Source organism: Heteronotia binoei, chromosome 19 (genome assembly GCF_032191835.1).
Source record: "Heteronotia binoei isolate CCM8104 ecotype False Entrance Well chromosome 19, APGP_CSIRO_Hbin_v1, whole genome shotgun sequence".
NCBI lineage: Eukaryota > Metazoa > Chordata > Lepidosauria > Squamata > Gekkonidae > Heteronotia > Heteronotia binoei.
Window position 1 is genome coordinate 36,183,674 of NC_083241.1, and position 25,286 is coordinate 36,208,959.

Genomic DNA, 25,286 nt, shown 5'->3' on the forward strand with positions numbered 1-25,286 from the left:
ACATAGCATCACTGCCGTAGACATAAGATCATCAGAGAAGCTATGTTGGATCAAGCCAATGGCCCATCCAGTCCAATACTCTGTGACACAGTGGCCAAAATCCAGGGGCCATCAGGAGGTCCACCAGTGGGGCCAGGACAAGAAACATCGACATGACAAATATGTAATTAAGAACCAGTAAGGTGATGCTAGTATTCCAAAAATTCTGTTAAAAATCTACTCCCAAACCTTGAAGCGCTTGTCACTGCTAAATGACCTATCGGGTCAAACGGCATTATCCCCCCCCCCCCCAACCCTTTTCACTTTAAGAATTTCTATGGGGCTTTGATCAGCCAGGGCATGTGACTACTCTTAAGCAGCATGCGTAGGGTGTCTCTGCTAGAGAGTGGGGCCATACAGCATTTCTTCCTGCCCCTCCTGGGAGCGGCACGTCAATTGCTTTCAGCCAAATGCACTCTCATATGAATATTTCAGTACAATTTAATGTTTCTGCGCCAACCCCTGAGGAGCAGGGCATCCATTTGAAAACAGAGTTCTCTCGGAGTTAAAAGCCACGCTGGATAATGCAGGATGAAAGGGGGGCCGGGTCGGTCTTTCGTTGGCTTTTTAGCAAGTCGAAGAAAGATAAAGAGTCTGAAAAATCCGAGCCCTTTGAAGTTGGCGGCTCCGAAAGCTACTTTTCAACACCGAGGCTTGGTTCGTTCGGACGGGGTCTCAGTTCCACACTCACACCCCAAAACCGATAACTAGCCAGCAACTTGACAGCAGCTGCATCTGCTAGTCTGATCATAAAAACATCCAAATAGAATGAAGAAAGAGAGAGTGCGCTAATTTATCATGCGTGGATTTGATGTCTGGACAGCGCTACTGATGTAACTAACACGAATTTGAGCGGACTTCGGAGGATGGTGAAAGACAGGAGGGCCCGGCGTGACTGGGTCCATGGGGTCGCAAAGAGTCGGACTTGACTGTGCAACTGAACAACAAAACAAAGCAAAGGGGCTCGAGACTGTATCCTTCTGAAGACACAGGTTGTTAACCAATATAGTGTTGATCTCAGAGTGACAAAACAGGGTGGTTGGGAGGGGAACTCTCCAACTATCAGCAAAGCTGAACTTAAGGCGAGCATTTAATAAATGTCAAACTGAGGTGAAAACTGAGGTGCAGCAAAGATTCAATGTTCAAGGTTAGCATAGTTGAAAGGTTAACAACTACAGGTGCTCAAAGATAGTTTCAGGGACCAGCCTGGTGGGTCTACAGTAAAAAGGTAAAGGTAGTCCCCTGTGCAAGCACTAGTCATTTCCAAATCTGGGGTGACGTTGGTTTCACTACGTTTTCACGGCAGACTTTTTAAGGGGTAGTTTTTCATTGTCTTCCCCAATCATCTACACTTTCCCCCCCAGCAAGCTGGGTCCTCATTTTACCGACCTTGGAAGGATGGGAGGCTGAGTGAACCTTGAGCTGGCTACCCGAATCCTGCTTCCGCCGGGATCAAACTCAGATTGCGAGCAGAGAGCTCGGACTAGAGCACTGCAGTTTTACCACTCTGCGCCAAGGGGCTCTCTGGGTCTACAGTGGACAGGCTTAATTTGAGTCCACCAGCACTCCAGAGAGCAACCAGATTATTGGGGGATGAGCTTTTGAGGGTCGAAGCTCCAGGGAGTTTTGATTCTTGAAAGCTCATGCTCCAAAAATCTAGACTTCAGCCTTGATGCATCAAGGATGTGAATCACACACATGTGAGCCCGTCAAGCCTCACACAAGCTCACAAGGCAGGGGAGGCCAAACTTGCTTAACACAAGAGCCGCACAGAATAAATGTCAGATGTTTGAGAGCTGGAAGACATGAACATCGGAGGTTTGAGAGCCACAAGACAGGAAGGAGGGAGGGGGGAAGGAAGGCAAACAGATGGGGAGAGGGAGAGAGAGGTGGAAAGAAAGCAACTTTAACTTTAAATGCCTTTTCCAAGCTGCTGGCTGACTTGGCTTGGAGAAGTGATTTAAAGAGAGAAACGCCTTCTCCAACCTGGCTGACCCAAAATTTACAGAAAATTACCAAAAGGGAAAGGGAAGAGAGTGAGGAGTTAAAACCCAAAAGTAATGGGTTCCATGGATCTCCACAGGATTTCATTCCGTAGCAGCACAACTGCAACAGGAAAGTCAAACTACCAAGCTCAGAGAAGGTACTGTGGGCAGATTTTGAGCAGAAAGGCGTATAAGCTCATGCAAGACACAGATGTCCCTGCCGACACACAAGCCCCAACTCACAAAGGGCTTCAAAAGGTAAGAACTGAACTGAGCTCAATACCAACTACTGTGGCACCTTTTGCAACAGAGCTAGAGAAAGCTGCAGCACCAACAAAGCCACCCAGCTAGTAGGAGCTGCAAAAACACACACACACACAAGATACTGCAACAAACTATGACGTTCAGCTATTACATGTGAATTCACCAAACTGTGGTCCAAACAGCAAACCAGAAACTGTTTTCCAACCCCTCTCTTCTGTAAACATTGCTTAGGTACTTACGGGCGCTACAATCTTGCCCGTCTGTCCGACCTGCATATCGTTGGGCACAAAACCTGCGTCAACAGCTGCACGAGAGGCTCCAACTAGAAGCAAGAAAAGGTTACCTTAAGAAGAGAGTAGCCATGCTGGTCTGCTGCAGAACAGCTAGATTTTAGTCCAGTAGCCCCTCAGATACCGACAAGATTTTTCTGGATAGAAGCTTTCGAGACTCAAAGCTCCCTTCATTGAAGGGAACTTTGAGTCTCGACAGCTTCTACCCAAAATGTTTTGTTAGTCTCTAAGGCGCTACTGGACTCTAACTCAAAAATACTAATAACAAAAACTTATTCCACAAAAAGCTTTCATAGAATCACAGAGTTGGAAGGGACCTCCAGGGTCATCGAGTCCAACCCCCTGCACAATGCGGGAAACTCACAAACACCTTCCCCTAAATGCACAGGATCCTCATTGCTGTCCGATGGCCACCTAGCCTTTTTAAAGCTTACATATCACGAACCGCTTCTCTTAATAATGGGTTTAAATTGAGGGTGGGAAGGTACCAGCTGAATATTAGGGGAAACTTTTTGACAGTGAGAATTGCGCAACAGTGGAATCGACTCCCGAGGGAGGCGGTGAGTTCCCCCTCACCGGAAGTCTCGAAGCAGTGGCTGGATGAACACTTTTCAGGGACGCTCTAGGCCGGGGTGGCCAAACTTGCTTAACGTAAGAGGCACACAGAATAAATGTCAGAGGTTGGAGGGAGGGAGGGGTGGAAAGAAAGCAACTTTAACTTTAAATGCATTCTCCAAGCTGGCTTGGCAAAGTGATTTGAAGGGAAAAACGCCTTCTTCTAGCCGGCTGATGGGGGCTTCAGGAGCCACTCAGCATGTGTGAAAGGGCCACGTGTGCATCCCAAGCCAGTTTCTCACTCCTGCTCCAGGCTGATCCTGCACTGAACAGGGTGTTGGACTGGATGGCCCCTTCCAGCTCCGTGATTCTTTGGTAAATGTTCACTGACTAATCCCCCCCCGCTCCCTCCCCCCCCCAGATATGACTGGCTTAAATTTTCATATAAAAAGTATTAACGTGTTTTAAGTTCAGGAAAAGGAATTACACAGGTGTCTCAGGGCACATTCAAGACTGAAACGAGGTTCTAGGTGTAGAGGTTTGATTAAATTCATGGAGGAAAAATGAACGGTGTGAGTCACTTTGGGGAGAAAGACAGGTAATAAATAAAATAAGTACATAAATACATTTGAGGAAGTCAGCAGCTACAGGCCTCTCTTGTACAAAGTTACAGCAGCATTTAGTCAAATTTCACACAGCTAAAGACAAGCCATCTGTTCAAGCCCCCAAGGTCAGTCCCCCTCCCCAAGGGAGAGATAGCAGCCCCCCTCACCCACCCCCGGATCGTAATCGAGACTTATGGCAGATAATTATTTTGAAAACCAGTAGGAATTATTCTGAACACACCGCTCACCTGCCGCGTGCAATTGATCCGCAAGGTCATACAACAGTTTAAAATTTTCTCCGCTCTTCAAGCCTCGTCCTTTAAAAATAAAACATGTTAAAATCCCTTGAAAATTCAACATCAGACTTGGCTGCGCTTGGCCTCCTCTCCCACCCTACCCCTCCTTCCACATTTCTCCTGTGCCTTGACAGATGCATACAGATATTTCAAACAAAACATCCGACATTGAAGGCCCCAGTCTGAGACACTTCGAAGGATCTGAAATCACTGTTTGCACTGGGATGAATGTGATTTACTTGTTCATTTATAGATTTCTTCCTGTGTTGTCAGCATAACACTGAGGAATTAGCGCTTGGCCAGTGACACTCCCACACACACTTAAGGCTTTGAAGTACGACAGCCGAGGATTGCCCACTTCGTTCTCTCGCAGGGGTTAGAGATGAGAGTCGCAGGACTGAAGCAATACCACAAACGAAAGGCACTTCTGGCTAGCCAGGGGTGGGGAAGAAAGCTCATATTTCCACCAGTTCCGCTCTTCAAGCTGGAAGCCCCAATGTGATGTCCCAGGCCACTCTCCCAGGAGCTGACACCCCCAATATTCAGGTTTTAGGAAGATGCAAGAGATTATAATAGGGCTGCCAAGTCTAGTTCAAGAAATATCTGGTGACTTTGGGGGTGAAGCCAGGAGACTTCGGGGTGGAACCAGGAGCAAGGTTGTGACAAGCATAACTGAACTCCAATGGGAGTTCTGGCCATCCCGTTTAAAAGAGACCACACACTCCATTGGAAATAATGAAGGATAGGGGCACCTTCTTTGGGGGCTCACAGAATTGGACCCCCTGGCCCAATCCTTTTGAAACTTGGAGGGTATTTTGGGGAGAGGCACCGGATGCCATGCTGCAAATTTGGTGCCTCTACCTCAAAAAACAGCCCCCCCCAAGCCCCAGATACCCACAGATCAATTCTCCATTATACCCTACAGAGATTGGTCTCCTTAGGAAATAATGGAGTGCCCAGCAGACATTTCCCTCTCCCCCCCTTTCTGATGACCTTGAAGTGGGGGGAGCGCCTCCAAACCGGGGGATCCCCTGCCCCCACCTGGGGATTGGCAACCCAACAGAGAGCAATGCGGAAAATGGAGCAGGGAAAGATCATACAAAACCTCCGTGAAGACCAGCCTCAAACAATATAATATTAGTATTTATGGGGAAAAAATTGCAATTTATATTTCGTGCACAGCTCGTAGAAGCAAATGCGAAACGTGGAATAAGTACGACCGCGTCGCATATGATTTTTGGTGCCTTGCTGAACTGAAGAAATCATTTGGAGCACAAGTCTCCGTGGAGAACTTTTCTACTGAACATGGCACCTGTGCCCATCTAATGAGGATACAAGGACAATTTATTGTACATTTGGCTGTTCCAAAATTTACTGTGTTGAAAAATCACATACAATATTTTTTTCATAAATACTAATATTGTTTTATTGTTTGAGGCTGGGCTTCACGGAGGTTTTGTATAACCCTTCCCTGCCCCCACCTGGGGATTGGCAACCCTAGATTATAGCCAGGAGAGACGAGACAGCTCAATTCTGTGAGGTAAACCCGTAGGGACTGGGACCAACCCTACGCTACAGTACCAGGTACCAAGTATGGCAGCTGTAAAAGCAGACCTTATAAGAAATCTACATTTACAAGATTATGCATGGGATGGAGAAGGCAGAGAAAGAAGTACTTTTCTCCCTTTCTCACAATACAAGAACTCGTGGGCACTCCATGAAATCGCTGAGTAGTCGGGTTAGAACGGATAAAAGGGAGTACTTCTTCACCCAACGGGTGATTAACACGTGGAATTCACTGCCACAGGAGGTGGTGGCGGCAAGCATAGACAGCTTCAAGAGGGGATTAGATAAAAATATGGAGCAGAGGTCCATCAGTGGCTATTAGCCACAGTGTGTATATATGTGTGTGTGTGTGTGTATATAAATAAATTTTTGGCCATTGTGTGATACAGAGTGTTGGACTGGATGGGCCATTGGCCTGCTCCAACATGGCTTCTCTTATGTTCTTATTTTATGTTCTTACATTATTTTAAGCTTTCCCCATTGTCTTAAAAATCAAATGCTGGCATTTGTTTATGGCATGGTTTAACACTGCTTTTTCTTCAATGAATCGTTTTTTCTAATTTCATAATCTACCTTCAGTCTCGGCAAAACAGGTGGTATATAAGCAAGCAAATAAATTATTGTCAATATTTAGAAGGCAGACACTACCAAGACAAACTGGATTCTTTCACATCTCCTGGACTTTGGCAACCCATTACGAAGCCAAACAAACAAAAAAAATCATCGGGCATAATAACAGAGCCACAAAAGATTTTAACGCACTGGAAATTTACCAACAATTCCACCATCGCTCTCGTCTACTTACCACCCGATACAACAACTTTTGCGCTAGTCAACTCTGGACGATCGCTTTTTGTTAAGGTTTGCTTGATCCATTCAGACTGGGCGACTGGCGAAGGAGCCGACACTGTTTCCGCACATAAAAGAAAACAATCAAATTTCCCAAACTCTGTAAAGTGCAAAGCAGTCCTCATGGCCATCATCTCTGAGCCCAAATTCAATACTCTAAGGTAGACAAAGGCCACCATTTTGATTTAAAGTTTTTCACCATTCCCACCACCCACCCTATTTTATTGATATTTACATCTGAAGAAAACATCGCTCGTAGCCAAAGCTCAGATGAAAATTTGACCACCAGTCCAGTTCTTAAATCAGTGTTCCCATTTTGTCTTCAGCTTCAAATTATAGTCCAGGGGTCCGTAACCTTTACAGGCCTGTGGACAACTCTGAAATTCTGACACGGGAAGGTGGGCGAAAGCATAAGATGGCTGCCGCAGGAGGCAGTGCCAACTGGGGTGTGCACAAAAAATACTGTATTTTTCAGGTCTGGGTATACTGAACCTGAAAAATATTGGTATTTCCTGATATTTCCGAATCCCAATATGGATATGGTATTGAGATTCAGGAAATATTCCGGATTGCCAGCTCCAGTATTGTCAATGGTCTGCACGGTCATGATCCAGCTTCATCCTCTCCTCCCTCCCGAGATACGCGGTGGTCCTGTCTGCAAACAAACCCCTCTCTATAGATTCAAAATTCCATTGAGATTGGAAACTTTAGCATTGAGCTACCTTGATGCAATGTACAACCTGAGCATCTGCTCTCTAGTTTACAGACATCTCACTGAAACACAGTTAAGAAGACTGCAGATTTATACCCCGCCCTTCTCTCTGAACTCAGAGAGGCTTACAATCTCCTATATCTTCTCCCCCCACAATAGACACCCTGTGAGGTGGGTGGGTCTGAGAGGGCTCTCACAGCAGCTGCCCTTTCAAGGACAACCTCTGCCAGAGCTATGGCTGACCCAAGGCCATTCCAGCAGGTGCAAGTGGAGGAGTGGGGAATCAAACCCGGTTCTCCCAGATAAGAGAGCTCTGGCTGACCCAAGGCCATTCCAGCAGCTGCAAGTGGAGGAGTGGGGAATCAAACCTGGTTCTCCCAGTTAAGAGTCCACACACTTAACCACTACACCAAACTGACTCTCTGTTAAGTAAGACCCAGTGCTTACTTCCAAATGTGTGTGTCTAGGAGTGCAAACTGAAGGGATCTCTTACTTCTGTATCAGTTTAGTCAACCCCCCCCTAAAAAGTTCCAGTAGCCTGGTAAGTTAACCCCCCATCTCCTAGACCAGGGGTCCCCCTGGTGTTCACCAACTCTTTAGAAAGTAGGCAGGGCCAGGTAAGATTTTTCTTCACTGGAGATTTCATTGGCTGTGCAGATTCCAGAAAGGACTACTTTGGCGGTGGCAGCGCACGGATCTTCACTGTAGCAGCCATCTTGTGCCAGGATTCCAAAGGTTCCCACAGGCTCAGAAAGGGGAGGAACCCCTGCCCTAGACTGCGACAGGCACAACCTGATAGAGCAAGGACAAAACTCTAGAAGACCGACAACATACTTGGGGGAGAGCATGGCAGGGAAAGAAGATTCCTAGGACTTGCTCAGCTGGTGACATGGAGACTGTATCTCGACAAAGATGTTGGCTCGCTTGAGCAGAAGACAACTCAGGTAACCGAACACTCACCTTTTTCTAAGCTGCCGCTGCCGCCGCTTACAGGTGCTGCCTCAAAGGAGGTGCCTCGGATCGAGAACACTTTTACCTTCTCTTCGCACTTTACGGTGCACAGGGCGTTTCCTACAAGTGGATCACACCGCCGGTCAGAACCACCACTCAGCCCATCATAGAAGAAGAAGAGTTGGATTTATACCCCACCCTTCAATCAGAGTAGCTTACAATCGCCTTCCCTTCCTCTCCCCACAACAGACACCCTGTGAGGTAGGTGGGGCTGAGAGAGCTCTCAGAGAACTTGTGACTGACCCAAGGTCACCCAGCTGGCTTCAAGTGGAGGAGTGGAGAATCAAGCCTGGTTCTCCCAGATCAGAGTCCGCTGCTCTTAACCAGCACACCAAAGTGGCTCTTCCAACATTAGCAAAGGACAATTAACTCCCAACATTAGCAAAGGACAATGTGGCTGATGCTTAAATGAAGGCGATTTTGGATGGCCATGTTTAAAAGGCTGGAAGTCAGGGCTTTTTTTTTTTTGTAGCAGGAACTCCTTTGCATATTACGTCACACTCTCCGGATGTGGCCAATTCTCCTGGAGCTTACAGTAGGCCCTGTACTAGAACTCCTTTGCATATCAGGCCACACACCCCTGATGTGGCCAATTCTCCTGGAGCTTCCCATAGGCCCTGTACTGAGAAGTCCTGTAAGCTCCTGGAGGATTAGCTACATCAGGGGGTGTGGCCTAATATGCAAAGTTGTTCCTACTACCAAAAAAAAAGCTATGGCTGACCCAAGGCCATTCCAGCAGGTGCAAGCGGAGGAGTGGGGAATCAAACCTGGTTCTCCCAGATAAGAGTCCGCACACTTAACCACTACGCCAAACTGGCTCTCATCTTAAATCATTTATGTCAGATCTGGCCCTCATAACAAACAGAATATGAGCTGCCACCTGTCTGAACAGCCTGCTACAAAGAGAATGACTCCCAAATTCTACCCCTGCCTCTCTGCAAGTCCCTTGATTGCAGTGGAACTTACTTCCAAGGAAGCACTCTTAGCATGGATAGCCAATCATACAGTCAATACATTTGCAGCTGAACAAATTCAGCACTGGGCTGTTACATTATCCATTTTGTTAATTTTACTATTCTGTCACTGAATCTTACATTTGTGCCATTTTGCATTCTAAACCACTCCCTACCAGATCATTTTGCTGTACTGTCATTGGATCTTAAATTTGTACCAGTTTGCATTCTGAGCCACTGACTACCAGCTATGTGTGGCTTTGCTCACTGTGCCGGATTCCTCGCCTGATGAAGTGTCCTTACAGAGCACACGAAAGCTTACGTTCTGAATAAAACTAAGTTGGGTCTTAAAGGTGCACCTTGACTCCTATTTTGTTCAACATTATCCATTCGTTCAGTATGAAAAATTATTAGCTAATTCAGGATTAGCCCTAAGAAGTCCATGTCTTGCTTACAGGTTCTCACTACAGGACTGTGTGAGGAAAAAACTACCAAAAAGAAACAAGGAATTCCAGAAGTAATTTTTTTTAAAAGGGCAAAATGATTCTAAAAGAAGAAGAATTATTATATGATAAAAATCCATCGCTCCCCAAAGTTGCAAGAACACTGATGAAGGAAGGAAAGAATACTCTACCACGACAAAACGTAAAGAAACAACAGCTAATGCTTTCATGTCCGAAATTAAATTACACGATCAGACAAGCGTGGTGGGGGCCAGACAACGAGGGCTGCAAAATAATTAGAGGAAGTCAATTAAATATTACTAATAATCGCATCACCGTCTCCCTAATTAAGAAAAATAACCTGGCGGATTGCTGCAATCTGAGCTAATGCAACCCATATTAAATAAAGAGAATTATCGGAACGGCTCGACGCTTTGCAAAATCTGATCAGGAGTGCATTAACGGAAACACAATACACGGAGAGGACACTGGCAGATTCCGTTCATTAAGGAGCTCTATCTGGTTTCTCTGGACTGCAATCCTCCAGTGCAGGGGATAGATCCTATTTAATCAGGGCCGAAAACTGTTTCTGCCCCGCCAACCTGCCTGGGCTCGGAGATCAATGGACGGAGCCTTCCTCCGCAAACCGTCTTTATGAGAAGTTGGACTGGATAGAGGCCTAGAGAGTTCTCCACCCCCGAACTCCAGTATTTCCCTATCCTAGGAGCAGGTCCAACTAAAAAAAAATATATCTGGGGACTTTGGGAGTGGAGCCAGGAGCAAGGGTGCGACAAGCATGACAATAAATCCTATTTAAAGGGACTGCGTTCCTTTTAAATGCGTTCTCTCCATTTGGAAATAATAAACCTTCTTCTGGGGCTCATAGAATTGGACCCCCTGGTCCAATCTTTTTGAAATTTGGGAGGAGGGGGGGGTATTTTGAGGAGAGGCAGCAGATGCTATGCTGAAAATGTGGTGCCTCTACCAGATAGCCATAGATCAATTCTCCATTATACCCTAAAGCCAATGGCTGGGGCTGATGGGAGTTGTAGGCAAAAAAACATCTGGAGAGCTACCTTTGGCCACCCCTGCATGAGAACCGGTCAGATTCACCAACAGAAGGAAGTGATCGTAGAAGAAGATGACTGCAGATTTATACCCCGCCCTTCTTTCTGAATCAGAGTCTCAGAGCGGCTCACGATCTCCTTTATCTCCTTCCAACACAACAGACACCCTGTGAAGTGGGTGGGGCTGAGAGAGCTCTGACAGAAGCTGCCCTTTCAAGGACAGCTCTTGCAAGAGCTGTGGCTGACCTAAGGCCATTCCAGCAGATGCAAGTGGAGGAGTGGGGAATCAAACCCGGTTCTCCCAGATAACAGTCCACACACTTATCCACTACACCAAACTACCCAACCTGGATTGCGCATTCTGCCTTTTCTTACTCTTGACCTTGGTAACTGCTTTGCATTGACATGGCACTCACTTCCTGCGTCCACTTCCCCCTCCCCTGACCACCTATATCTCTCTAGCCAGTTTCTATATACCCTCCGTGCATCTGACAAAGAGAGCTGTGTCTCTCGAAAGCTTACACTGCAACAAAATTTGTTAGTCTTCAAGGCGCTACCGGACTCTTCAATATTTTGCAGCAACGGTCTAACACGGATCACTCCTCTGGCTCTCATAAATGCTCACCTGCATAGATAGTCCTCACGAATGTGTCAGGTGACTTAATCTCAATTATATCGGAAACCGGGGCCACGTCGAGCTTAGCTGCGAGTCTAGGCAGGAGACTCTGAACAGTAAAAAATAAAAGAGAGAGAGAGAGAAAATTGTGTCTGAAGGACAGAAACCGAGAGAACCTGGACTGTCCAAACACCTCTCCCCCACTACACATGAACGCCCTAATGCAATTAGAGATCGGCATCCCTAATACAATTAGAGGGCAACTAGAATGATTAAAGGGCTGGAGCACTTTCCCTATGAAGAAAGGTTGGAACGCTTGGGGCTCTTTAGTTGGAGAAACGTCGACTGCAGGGTGACATGAGAGAGGTTTACAAGATGATGCATGGGATGGAGAAAGTAGAGAAAGAAGTCCTTTTCTCCCTTTCTCACAATACAAGAACTCGTGGGCATTCAATGAAATTGCTGAGCAGTCAGGTTAGAACGGATAGAAGGAAGCACTTCTTCACCCAAAGGGTGATTAACATGTGGAATTCACTGCCACAGGAGGTGGTGGCAGCTACAAGCATAGCCAGCTTCAAGAGGGGATTGGATAAAAATATGGAGCAGAGGTCCATCAGTGGCTATTAGCCACAGTGTGTATGTGTATATATGTGTGTGTTTGTGTATATATATGTGTGTGTGTGTATATGAATGTATGTATGTATGTGTGTGTGTTTGTGTGTGTGTATACACACACACACAAATATATTGGCCACTGTGTGACACAGAATGTTGGACTGGAGGGGCCATTGGCCTGATCCAACATGGCTTCTCTGATGTTCTTATGTGACACAGAATGTTGGACGGGAGGGGCCACTGGCCTGATCCAACATGGCTTCTCTTATGTTCTTATGTGACACAGAGTGTTGGACTGGAGGGGCCATTGGCCTGATCCAACATGGCTTCTCTTACGTTCTTACCCCACTGAGGGTTGCCAGTCCCCAATTGGGGGGAAGGGTTCCCCCAGTTTGGAGGCCCTCCTCCCACTTTAGAGTTATCTGAAAACAGGGAAGTGGGAGGGAAATGTCTGCTTAGCTTTCAATTATACCCTGTGGAGTTTGATTCCCATAGGGTGTAATCACAGCTTTTTTGTTGCAGCAGGAACTCTTGGAGGATTGGCTACAACAGTGGAGTGTGGCCTGATATGCAAAGGGGTTCCTGCTACAAAAAAAAAAAGCCCTGGGTGTAATGGAGAATTGATCTGTGGGTGTCTGTGGCTCCAGAGGGGCTAGTTTTTGAGACAGAGGCACCGAAATTTCAGCATAGCATCCAGTGCCTCTCCTCAAAACACTCGCCAAGTTTCAAAAAGATTGGACCAGGGGGTCCAAATCTATGAGCCCCCAAAGAAGGTGACCCTACCCTCCATTATTTCCTATGGAAGGAAAGCATTTAAAAGGCATGCAGTCCCTTTAAATATGAATCCCAGAATTCCTTGTAGAGTTCAGTCGTGCTAGTCACACCCTTGCTCCTGGCTTCACCCCCAAAGTCCCCAGATATTTCTTGAATTGGACTTGACAACCCTAATCCCACCCAACGCACCAAATGCATCTCCTGCACGCGGTCCATTAAAGTGACAGAATCTGCAACCAAGTGGCACACTTCCAAAATCTTTTGAGAAAGCCACACATCTCTCTCCACCCAGTGAACCTGAGTTGCCAAGTGCACGATCTCTTTGCCGCAACTGCTTTTATGGGGCGTTGAATTTCTTATCAGCTCACCTTCCCAAAGGCAGATGCTCCAGCACAGATGTGCGTGTAATTAAACTGCTTCTGAGCGGCCAGGATCAGCGGAGTCAGCTCCTCTGGGGGAACGAGACATATTGGTCAGGGCGCCTTACAGCTCTGTATCACAGTAGCAATTGCAGAGAATCTCAGTTACCAACAAAGACACGAGCCTCACCAGGCAAAAATCCTTTGTAGGCCTCATGCTGGACGAGAAGAACTTTGGAAACCCCTGGAACTTTGCTCAGGTCCTGAGCTACCTGCAGGGAAAGCAGGCTGCATTAGTCAATTGCGTGCAATGAAAAAGAACATCCACTGCGACCGGGTGCTATGACTAAGAAGACCCTGCACTCAAATAAGCTGAGGCTAAAAGTGGGAGGGAGGGAAGGGACAACTGAGGAGCAACTGAGATTTACACAGAGCTGGGGGTTGTAGCTTTCTTTCGCAACTCCTATTCAGAATTCGACAGCCAGGCTTCAGAATCTGATCATCCAAGCAATGAAGACCCAACCTGCATTTTAGAACCAAAACTCAAAATTCAACCACGCTTCCACAGGAGAAAGCAGCTTCCTAGGTTCATATATTCAACAATAGGGCATGGAGGCTGAGGCCTTCCTCAGTGTTGCCTCCTAGTATTCCGACATTGACTGCCTCGGAACATGGAGGTTCCCCTCAATCCCTACGGCCACTAGCTACAGACAGACCTATCCTCCATGAATCTATCTAATTTCCCTTTAAAGCCATCACGACACTGGTCTTGCTTGGCAAAGTGCATTATGTGCACCCTCCAAAGTGAAAACTAAGTAAAAGTAATGTCTGGGTAGCCTTTGAAATGTTAAACAAAAAATATTAGGCATTTTCACCCATCCTTCGATCTGCTCACCCAAGAATTCCCCCTCCCCCCAATATCAAAACACAGATGCTCTTTTTTTCCTGTTTTTTTACCTTTTCACAGTTGGCACCAGCCACCAAGCAAGAGACTTCGCCGCCGACCTTTTTGGCCGCGGTGACGGCGTTCAACGTAATCGGCGTCAGAGCCTCGTTTGTGTGTTCGGCTATCACCAGGGTACTCTGAAACCTGAGCGAGACCTTTGAAGAACAAACAAAGGGAAGAAAGAGTATTCGTTATACTGTTAGATCGAAGGTCTCCAGCCTTTTGGAACCAGCGTGGGCACAGTAAAGATCCTTGCACTGGGCGGGGAGTAGCTGCCAAAACAATACTTTAAAAATCTGCACAGCCCATCAAAACACCAGTGGCCGGTCTGAGGCCTTGCTGGGCCGAAGCCCCACCTGGGCGCATCCATTTTCCAGAAATACTTGGCAGGCGCTAGGAAAAGTATTGGTGGGTGCCCTTGTGCCCATGGGCGCCGTGTTGAGGGCCAATACTCCTTCTAGGGCAGGGGCGGCCAAACTTGTTTAATGTAAGAGCCGCATAGAATAAACGTCAGATGTCTGAGAGCTGCAAGACATAAACATCAGCTGTTTGAGAGTCACGAGGGAGGGGAGGGAGGAGGCGGGAGAGAGAGGTGGAAAGAAAGTAACTTTAATTTCAAATGCATTCTCCAAGCCACTGGTTGGCTTGGCTTGGAGAAGCTATTTAAAGAAACCAATACCTTTCCCAAGCTAGCCAACGGATGGCAGGGGAGGGGCTTCAAGAGCCACACAATATATGTCAGGGGTGGCCAATGGTAGCTCTCCAGATGCCTTTTGCCTACAACTCCCATCAGCCCCAGCCATTGGCCATGCTGGCTGGGGCTGATGGGAGTTGTAGGCAAAAGGCATCTGGAGAGCTACCATTGGCCACCCGTGATATATGTGAAAGAGCCACGTGTGGCTCCCGAGCCGCAGTTTGGCCACCCCTGCTCTAAGGTGTGGAGTCCTGTGAACAAAAATTCTACTTCTTGAGCTACCGGCATTAAAGTGGTGAGCTGCTGCAGAAACTAGTTTGCTCCGGGGGTCATCCTTCTTGAGCTGAGACAAAAATGGGTGAGTCGGAGGCTAAAAAAGAACCGAGCTAGCTCACACTCACTCAGCTTAGAGGGAACGCTGTTGCGGGTCCCCTGGGTCATTAAAATCTACATGGATGCTTCGTATTAAGTTATGGAAGCCAGAAATGCTGGGCTAGGTCCCACTAACGATTCAGCTCCATCTCACCTGAGTTCCCATCTCAGAGCAGATCCCACCGACTCTGTTCATACAGATACATTCAGGTGGGTAGCTGAGATGGTCCGAACCAACAGAATGAAGTTTGAGCCCAGTGGCTCCTTTAAGACCAATGAAGCAAAAGCTTTTTGCGTGCAAGCACACTTCTTCAGATACAGGGAAACAGGCATTCCTCAACCTTGCTCTACCTATATGTCATGGGTGGCCAAGCTGTGGCTTGGGAGCCACATGTGGCTCTTTCACACATACTGTATGGCTCTCTAAGCCCCCACCACCCTGTCAGCTGGCTTGGAGAAGACGTTTGTCTCTTTCAATCACTTCTCCAAGCCAAGGCAGCTGGGGGCTTGGCGAATGCATTTAAAGTTGCTTTCTTTCCACCTCTCCCTCCCACCCTCCTTCCGGCTCGCGAGCATCTGACGTTCACGTCTCGTGGCTCTCAGACATCTGACATTTATTCTATGTGGCTCTTATGCTAAGCAAGTTTGGCCACCCCTGCTAAATGCAATGGTTGAGGAAGTTCTCTTTCACCGAATTTGAAGAAGTGTGCATGCACACAAAAGTTTACACCTTGAATAAAACTCGTTGGGTTTAAAGGTGCCACTGGACTCAGACTTGGTTCTATCCATACAGGTTACACAACAAATACTCCCACAGAACCACTTCAGTTTTCAAAAAGCTCCCCAGTGGGAAAATGGCTAAGATCCAGCTCATCAGGCAAAGTTAACCTGGTTGATCGTATACTTATGTGGCACGTTCAGTCACTGGATAGGATGTGACACTCCCGTCCAAGCCCTCTGCATCTAATGTGGTTCTCCGAACGACAAGTCCCTTTTGTGACCTCGATGGGAAATGCTCCTGCATCACCGCAACAGAAAAGGAATCAGGAAGATGTACCGTACCCAGGGGGTTTTTTGTAGCAGGAACTCCTTTGCATATTAGGCCACTCCCCTATGATGTAGCCAATCCTCCAAGAGCTCACAGGGCTCTTCATACGGGTCCCACCGTAAGCTCCAAGAGGATTGGCTACATCAGGGGTGCGTGGCCTAATATGCAGAGGAGCTCCTGCTACAGAAAAAGCCCTGAATCCATACCAGAAATTGCAAGCGACAGAACATATTCAGACAGCACAAGCAAGCAAATCATCAGCCTAAACATCTCTTTGCCCTAGAACAAAGGTGGCCAAGCTGTGGCTCTTTCACACATACTGTGTGGCTCCTGAAGCCCCCATCACCCTGCTGGCCAGCTTGGAGAAGGCATTTCTCTCTTTAAATCACTTTGCCAAGTCAAACCAGTTGGCGGCTGGTAGAATGCATTTAAAGTTGCTTTCTTTCCACCTCTCCATCCGCCCCCATCTATCTGCTTTCCTTCCTTCCTTCCTTCCTTCCTTCCTTCCTTCCTTCCTTCCTTCCTTCCTTCCTTCCTTCCTTCCTTCCTTCCTTCCTCTGTCCTGCAGCTCTCAAACACTCTGACGTTCACGTCTTGAGGCTCTCAAACGCCTGACGCTTATTCTACGTGGCTCTTAGTTAAGCAAGTCTGGCCACCCCTGCCCTAGAACAAAGTCTGAGCCCAGCGGTATCTTTAAGATCAACCGAGTTTGAAGCTTAGAATTAAGCTTCGTCAGTCTTAAAGGTGCCACCGGGCTCAAACTTTGTTCTGCTTACTGCTTCAGACCAACCTGGCTCCCCCACCTGAATCTACCCACCCTGCCTCAACCTGCACAGCCCAGGCTAGCCCAGCCTCATCAGACCTCAGAAGCTAAGCGGGGATGCCTTGGAGGGGAGACCTCCAAGGAAGTCCAGGGTTGTTATACAAAGACAGGCAAAGGCAAACCACCTCTGAACGTCTCTTGCTTTGAAACCCTACGGCAGGGCTGGCGAACTCATTTGTGATGAGGGCCGCATCTGACATAGATTAGACCTTGTCGGGCTGGGCTGGGCCGGGCCACGTGTGTAGCTACTTAAGATTCGGTAGCAGAGTTCTAACCTTTTTAAAGCAAAGCAGGAGTCAAGTGGCACCTTTAAGACCAACCAAGTTTTATTCAGAACGTCAGCTTTCGTGCGCTCTCTAAGCACGCTTCGTCAAGACGAGGAATCGTTCTGAATAAAACTAAGTTGGTCTTAAAGGCGCCACTCCTTTTTTGTTCTACTGCTTCAGACCAACACGGCTGACGACTTGGATCTAAACTTTTTAAAAGACGCAGACGAACGTGACTAAAGATTTTTTTAAAAAAAAATCCCTTAAAATAAAACATGCTTTAAACATTTGTACTTGTGGTCTTAAAGGTGCTTTCTTTGTATTTCTCCCGTGGGATCCAGGGAACTGGGCAAAGGAAGCTCTGGCTCTTTCCCTCCCTCCCCAGGGGACCAGGAGGGGGAGAAGCCTCAACCAATGGAGAAAATCGAGGTTTTGCTCTATAGCTCCTGTGCGATTGAGCAAGCCTGGCAAAGCAAGCTGTGATGCGGAAGGAAGAGAGGGGGAGAAGGAAGCAGATGACAGCCAGTTGCTCGGGGGCCTGATAGGAGCCCTCCAGGGGGCTGATTCGGCCCCCGGAGCACATGTTAGACACCCCTGGCCTACGGAGACCCATAAGTCAGCTGTGACTTGATAGTATAAAAACCAACAAACCCTTTTTGCCCATTATTCCAAGCTTTCCCCAATGCCAGTCCAGCGTTAAGAAATCCCTCCCGAGGTCTCGCAGAACTTTCTGGATCTCTTCCAAAGTCTTCATACTCGCCCTGCTGGGTATATTTCACCGACAACCTTGTACGAATGGCTAAATCTCACTCAACACTCTTAAGTGTCATGTTCGAGGGATGCATTACACAATTAACTGTATATAACACGGAGATCTCGCGGAATCCAGGAGCCCCAATTTATGAAGGGCGTCCAAAGTAATTTGTCACACGCAACGGCAATCCAAGCTACGGCTTGTAACTGCGACCAGAACAATGTAAGACACGCTCCCCGTTCCATCTTAAAGTATATTAAGCTCCTTCGCATGATTTAAGATTTTTTAAATCATCGGAAGTGAATTATCAGTAACAAACTACTTATTGCCAATATATATCAAACACCATATTTTTGATTATGTTTCAGACATCATTCTCCCTGAAAGTTATGGAGGCCCGCAGTCGCCGCCTGACGAATAAATCCATGCTTTGGTGGCAACGGGCCCACGCACCCGCCGAAATTTATAGTCCTGTCATCACGCAAAATGCAGTGAACTTCTGAAGGCTGAAGTTTCCAGGCAGAGTGAAAGGCATTTTTTAAAAAGTCAACGTAGTGCTTGGTTCAGTCAAGTCAAATTTAATACGGTCAGAGATCCATCCAAAAAAGAAAAATAAGTAACAAGTGGCATTAAAAACACCTAAGGTGTACAATTCAGCTTGGGCACAGTATAATTATACATTCCAATTGCCATTTCTAACTATAAAAAAGGAAAGGTCCCCTGTGCAAGCACCAGTCGTTTTCGACTCTGGGGTGACGTTGCTTTCACAATGTTTTCGCCGCAGACTTTTTACGGGGTGGTTTGCCCTTGCCTTCCCCAGTCATCTACATTTTCCCCCCAGCAAGCTGGGGACTAACTTTACGAACCTTGGGAGAATGGAAAACTGAGTCAACCTGGAGCTGGCTACCTGAACCAGCTTCTGCTGGGATTGAACTCTGGTCGTGAGCAGAGAGCTACGACTGCAGTACTGCAGCTTTACCACTCCGCGCCACGGGGCTCTTTTTCTAACTATAAAACCAAGTAAATTGAAATATTTCATAGACTTTTAAATATTTTTATCGATTAGTGATGGGATGGGGTAGGAAGAGAGAAACAGGACGAGAAGGCACTGATAAGGCAAGGGAAAGAAAAAGTAAGGTAGAAGACTGCAAATTTATACCCAACCCTTCTCTCTGAATCAGAGATTCAGAGCGGCTCACAATCTCTTTTATCTTCCTCCCCACAAAGTCACCCTGTGAGGTGGGTGGGGCTGAGAGAGCTCTCACAGCAGCTGCCCTTTCAAGGACAACTTCTACAGGAAGTATGGCTGACCCAAGGCCATGCCAGCAGGTGAAAGTGGAGGAGTGGGGAATCAAACCCGGTTCTCCCAGTTAAGAGTCTGCACACTTCACCACTACACCAAACTGGCTCTAGAGAAGGGGAGGGTGTATCGCAGAGGTGGGGAAAAGCAAAGGCTGCCAGGAGGGGGGGGGGGAAAGTGGTTGAAAGGAGGGATGCAAGAAGCACTAGAGAAACACAGGGAAGGAGGGGAGAAAGGGGCAACGAGGCCTCCTCTCAAGCCCTACTTAATCCAGCACAAAACAAGGAACAAACCCATAAAGGCCGCATACCAAAACAGCAGGACTGGTTATCAAAAATCATTATCCACTCTCCCACAGGAAAACTCCACTCCGAGTGCTTGCTTCACAGTGCCATTGCCTTCCCCAGCTCCAGCTTCAAGTCACTGGTGGAAGAACCTGAGAAGCCAAGGTCGGTGGCTGAAGGGGACCAAGGGAGGGGCCAACACTGTGGAGGCACCCGCTGGCAACGCACCATGCATCGGGCCACCCTACCTGAGCCTGCCGAGGAAACCTTGCCACCAGCCCCAGAGGCAGCCATGTCTCCCCTGAGCAGGACTCCAACCCAGCCCTGTAGCCCCCTCCCAGACCCTCTCCCGCTCCACAAAAATGGCAGCAAGAGAAGACCTGGGCCGAGGTGGCACAGAAGAGGAGGAGTGCCTGACTTCCTTCATACAAGGAAGACTCTTATCTGGGAGAACCGGGTTTGATTCCCCACTCCTCCACTTGCAGCTGCTGGAATGGCCTTGGGTCAGCCGTAGGCTAGCTCTCGTAGGAGTTGTCCTTGAAAGGACAGCTGCTGTGAGAGCCCTCTCAGTCCCACCCACCTCACAGGGTGTCTGTTGTGGGGGGGAGAAGATATAGGAGATTGTGAGCCGCTCTGAGACTCTGATTCAGAGAGAAGGAGGGGTATAAATCTGCAATTCTTCTTCTTAAAGGTGCTTTCTTTGTATTTCTCCCATGGGATCCAGGGAACTGGGCCAAGGAAGCTCCAGCTTTTTCCCTCCCTCCCCAGGGGATCAGGAGAGGGAGGAGCCTCAGCCAATGGAGAAAACAGAGGTTTTGCTTTGTAGCTCCTGTGCAATTGAGCATGCCTGGCAAAGCAAGCTGTGATGCAGGAGGGAGCAAGAGGGAGAATGAAACAGATGACAGCCATTTGCTCGGGGGAGGGGGCGTGATAGGAGCCCTCCAGGGGCCTGATTCGGCCCCTAGGCCACATGTTTGACACCCCTGGTCTAGATACTACTAATAAGAATTTCTTAATCAAGTACAGACAATAGAAATAGAAAAATCTTAAATACTTATTATTAAATTGCAATATGCATTCATACAAAAATGCCAACAGAACAGAACATTTCCAAGGGAAAGCAACAGTCAGTTCTAATACAGTTCACGGTTCAACAGGTAAGTCCAGTTCCTTTTCTTTGCAGGCTGACTGTTCACCTCTCCCACTGTGCGCAGATATTAAGACAGACTTCACGACGCAGAAAAATGTGCTCCAGTCCGAAAGAAGGTTCTTTAAAATGTACTGTTCTGTTGGTATTTTTGTATGGATGCATATTGGAATTTAATAATAGGTATTTAAGGTTTTTCTACTTCTATTGTCTGTACTTGATTTAAGACATTCTTATTAGTAGTATCTAGACAGTCTACATGGAGGCTTGGCTTCTCTCCTTGCTACGTCTATCCGTGGGTCTCACTCACTCTGGTTGCCAGACCTCCAGGTGAGGCCTGGAGATCTCCAGCTATTACAATTGATCTCTAGGCAATTGTTTTATTGTTTGTTGTAAGCCGCCCTGAGCCACTTGTGGGAAGGGCGGGATATAAGTTACGGAATAAAATAAATAAATAAATAATAAGAGATCAGTTCCCCTGGAAAAAATGACCCATTTAGTGGGTGCACTCTATGGCATTGTCCCTCCCTTCCCCAAACCCTGCCCTCCACAGCCTCCACCCCCAAAGTCTCCAGATATTTCTCCACCCAGAGTCGACAACTGTAACCTCCAGTCGCATTTCTAACTGACATATCATCAGTGCGCCCATCTTTCCACACTCTCCTCTCTTTCACAACCCACTAGCTTCCGCTCTTCCTGATTGTCAACCTTCCCCTCCTACACACATACACAAACACACCCCAGGACTAACAAGCTACTGCATTTATTTAACTTTTTGCCAAATTTCTGGGTATTTGTCAAAAGAAGAAGAAGAAGATGATGATGATATTGGATTTATATCCCGCCCTCCACTCCGAAGAGTCTCAGAGCGGCTCACAATCTCCTTTACCTTCCTCCCCTGAAACAGACACCCTGTGAGGTGGGTGGGGCTGGAGAGGGCTCTCACAGCAGCTGCCCTTTCAAGGACAACCTCTGCCAGGGCTATGGCTGACCCAAGGCCATGCTAGCAGGTGCAAGTGGAGGAGTGGGGAATCAAACCCGGTTCTCCCAGATAAGAGTCCGCACACTTAACCACTACACCAAACTTGCTCTCCCTCCAAGAAGGGCGTCTCCCACCCATGGCTTCAGAATTCCGGAAATTTTATAGCTCTACCCAACGCAGCATAATTGGCCCTTTTTCTTTAATTGTCCATCACAAACGCCTCTGGTTATCATCAGCAATATACCGCAGTTGATCATTCACTTTGCAAGAAGTGTACACAGATAAAAAGAGATCACCAGAGCTGTGTGCTTATAAACCCAGGGGCCATCTTGCGCTCCAAAATGCACATGAAACTGCCTTATACTGAATCAGCCCCTTGGTCCAACAAAATCAACACTCAGACTGGCAGCGGCTCTCCAGGGTCTCAGGGTGAGGTCTTTCACATCACCAACTGCCAGATCTTTTAACTGGAGATGCCGGAGATTGAACCTGGGACCTTCTGCATGCCAAGCAGATGCTCTTCCACTGAGCCACAGCCCCTCCCTAAAGCAGTACCACTGAAGTGTGATAGCCAGCTGTCCAACAAATATGACCAAAGGTTCTGTATCCTCCCCAAGGGGACTGGACCCAGAGTGACGCTTCCACCCTAGGTTGTATCCTACAGATGTTCTGCTGATGGAAGATGGAGGAGGGGTGATCTCTTGGGACTCCCCAACTTCCCACCAGTGTTCCCTATAACCTGAGTCAATGTGAGCTAGCTCATTGTTTGTTAGCCTCAAGCTCCCACTTTTTTGTCTTAACTCAGGAAAAATGGCCCCAGAGGAGCAAACTAACTGATGCCATAGCTCACAAAGTAGAATTTTTGCTCACAAGACTCCACAGCTTAGAAGCAGGGATAGGGAACGTTGGCTCTCCAGATGTTTTTTTTTGCCTACAACTCCCATCAGCCCCAGTCATTGGCCATGCTGGCTGGGGCTGATGGGAGTTGTAGGCAAAAAAACATCTGGAGAGCCAACGTTCCCTACCCCTGGAGGAAGCATTGCTTCCCACCCCCACGATCCATGTGATTTTCCCCCACATAAGGGCTCCATGAAGAAGAAGATATTAGATTTATATCCCACCCTCCACTCTGAAGCTCAAAGCAGCTCACAATCTCCTTTATCTTCCTCCCTCACAACAGACACCCTGTGAGGTGGGTGGGGCTGAGAGGGCTCTCCCCAGCAGCTGCCCTTTCAAGGACAACTCTGTGAGAGTTGTGGCTGACCCAAAGCCATTCCAGCAGGTGCAAGTGGAGGAGTGGGGAATCAGGGAAACCTGTAAAAGCATCCTCGTGCATCCCAGTGCGCACTGAGGGAAGGGGAAGACAGGGAAAGATACCCTGAAGGTCCACAGAATACATACACGCTACCCAACAAGTTCCCAGCAGCTCCTTCTGATATGCTACTCAGAACCTGGGGAGTTTTTTCACCATGGAAAACCCAGCACATGGTGCTTGGTGTGGGAAACTATGCTTCATGCAAGACACGCAAGCTTGGCCCTGAGAGGAGTAGAGATCAACAGGCTTGGGACAAGGATGACAAGTGAGAAAGTGGCAAGCTAAAGTTATTAAATTGTTTTCCTTCACCCATGATTGGGTAAGGTTGGCATGAAGCTAACTTTTGACAATCTGTCTGGCTTTTGACATTCTGCTTTGGCAAAAAAAGTGGAGGAAAGGAACATCCCGGCTCCACTGTGTATTTCTCCACATGTGCCAAATCACACCTTGCATTTTGCATGCAACAATGCAGAACAAGTTTACTGCTCACCAACTCAAAAAGCTTAAATTTATGTCAGAAACTCTCCACGGCAGGTTTGAGGCCATTCAAGACCATAACACACAAAACCAAGCAATACAACAAACCTCAAAAGGAGAAATCTGGTATAGAGTTGCATTGGAGCAGCAAAGTACACCCTGGAAGGCCCAGGTGTAAATCCCCACTTTGCTATGGAACTTCACTGCGTGACCTTGGGCCAATCACTCACTCTCAGCCTAGCCCATATCGCAGAGTCCTTGTTATGAGGCAAGGAGAAAAGTGATACAAGCCACTTTGGGTTCCATGGAGGGAGCGGGGAAACAGAGTACGTATTTACACCAATGGGATGAATTGTTCTCTGTCGTTTCTATCCTCATTAACAACTCTGGTCAGACTGGGAAAGCTTACATGGCAAAGCAGAGATCTGAACCCAAGGCTCCTACATCCTAGTGCAGGTGTGGCCAAACTGTGGCTCTTTCACACATACCGTGTGGCTCTCAAAATCCCCACCTTGATCCTGCCTGCTCCTCCACGAAATGGTTTTAAATTGTAATTATATTTTATTAGTTTTAACTTGTAAATATGAATGTTGTTAGCTGCCCTGAGTCCGCTTGCGCAGAGGGCGGGATAGAAATTTAAAGTAATAAATAATTAATAATAATAATAATAATAATAAATAGAAGACACTTCTCTCTTTAAAACACTCTGTCATGTCAAGCCAGCCGGCAGCTTGGGAGAATGCATTTAAAATTAAAGTTGCTTTCTTTCTACCTCTAGCTCCCCCCCATATCTCGTGGCTCTCAAACATCTGACGTTTCTTCTATGCAGCTCTTATGTTAAGCAAGTCGGGCCCTCCCTGTCCTAGTCCAACACTTAGCATGGCTTTCAACTTGTGGTACGATGCATTTCCACACTGTCTGTTTTCACCTGTCAACAACCTCGGTGGCCCTGATTGGGCAGGAAGGCAAAAGATAAACCTTGCAACTAAGGCAAAATATAAATCTTGCAAATAAACCAACCACTGCACCCTCCTGGCTCTCATGCATGCATGCATGCATGCTTGAACGAATGAATAAATACATAAGAAGTATTATTAGGCAGCTGGTTTTGCCTCCACTCCAGCTTTGGAAGCCGAAGGCTCCTGATCCACTCCTAGCCACTTCCCAGCTTCTGCAAGCCCAAGAGGTCAGTTTGACCTCTGACCCACTTGGAAGGCGGTCTGCCCACACTGCAGGGGGGTGGGGCAGCCGCCTTGGGGGAGGGGCGTAGGTAGACCCCGCCCCCTCCCCGACTGAGGGGGAGGAAAGGGAGCCTGAGAGGCCGGCTTCTCCTCGGTCTCCCCCGCCCCGGCAACTCACCGCTGCCCGCCCCAGGCGGGACGCCCGCAGAAGCCCCCGAAGCATGGCGGCTCTCCCCTCCTCGCTCGGTCCCGGTTGAAGTCCAAGCGCCCCACCGTGCACGCATGCGCACGCCAGAGGGCGGTAGGATCCCGCGAGATCTCCGAGAAAGGGAAAAGACGCGGCGGAGAGGAAATCTCACGATATTTCCAAGTGTGGCTGGGAGGGAAAGCGCGGCGTCCATCGCGACTGAGGGAAGCGAAGCCCAAAAGCGATGTGAGGGCATCTGGCGGCGCCTTTCATTGGCTGGCGGCGCAGGCCAATCAGGAAAGAGGCGGGAAGGAAAAGATTGGATGCTAAACGCCGCCTCGAGTTCGAGGTGGCTGAATGGGGTTGGCGCGCTTTTCTCTTACAAAATTCTCATGACTCTAGGGTAGCCAGGTCCAATTAAAGAAATATCTAGGGTCTTTGGGGGTGGAGCCAGGAGAGATTGGGGTGGAGCCAAGAGCAAGGTTGTGACAAGCATAACCGGTTGGTAGAA

The 25,286-nt window shown here is 47.8% G+C and overlaps 1 protein-coding gene across 1 annotated transcript in view; it reads right to left on the bottom strand.

The window, feature by feature from the left end:
• The window catches only part of ETFA (electron transfer flavoprotein subunit alpha), a 41,828-nt gene extending 16,838 nt beyond the window's left edge, over nucleotides 1–24,990 (bottom strand). The window contains exons 1-9 of the mRNA XM_060259833.1: nucleotides 24,767–24,990; nucleotides 13,957–14,100; nucleotides 13,190–13,271; nucleotides 13,009–13,091; nucleotides 11,261–11,360; nucleotides 8,122–8,232; nucleotides 6,406–6,507; nucleotides 3,987–4,055; nucleotides 2,528–2,610 (exon numbers count right to left, since the gene is read on the bottom strand). Of these exons, the coding sequence (XP_060115816.1) occupies nucleotides 2,528–2,610; nucleotides 3,987–4,055; nucleotides 6,406–6,507; nucleotides 8,122–8,232; nucleotides 11,261–11,360; nucleotides 13,009–13,091; nucleotides 13,190–13,271; nucleotides 13,957–14,100; nucleotides 24,767–24,811 (819 nt within the window). The 5' untranslated portion in view covers nucleotides 24,812–24,990. The remainder of the gene's footprint in view (nucleotides 1–2,527; nucleotides 2,611–3,986; nucleotides 4,056–6,405; nucleotides 6,508–8,121; nucleotides 8,233–11,260; nucleotides 11,361–13,008; nucleotides 13,092–13,189; nucleotides 13,272–13,956; nucleotides 14,101–24,766) is intronic.
• Between the last annotated feature and the right edge of the window lie 296 nt (nucleotides 24,991–25,286).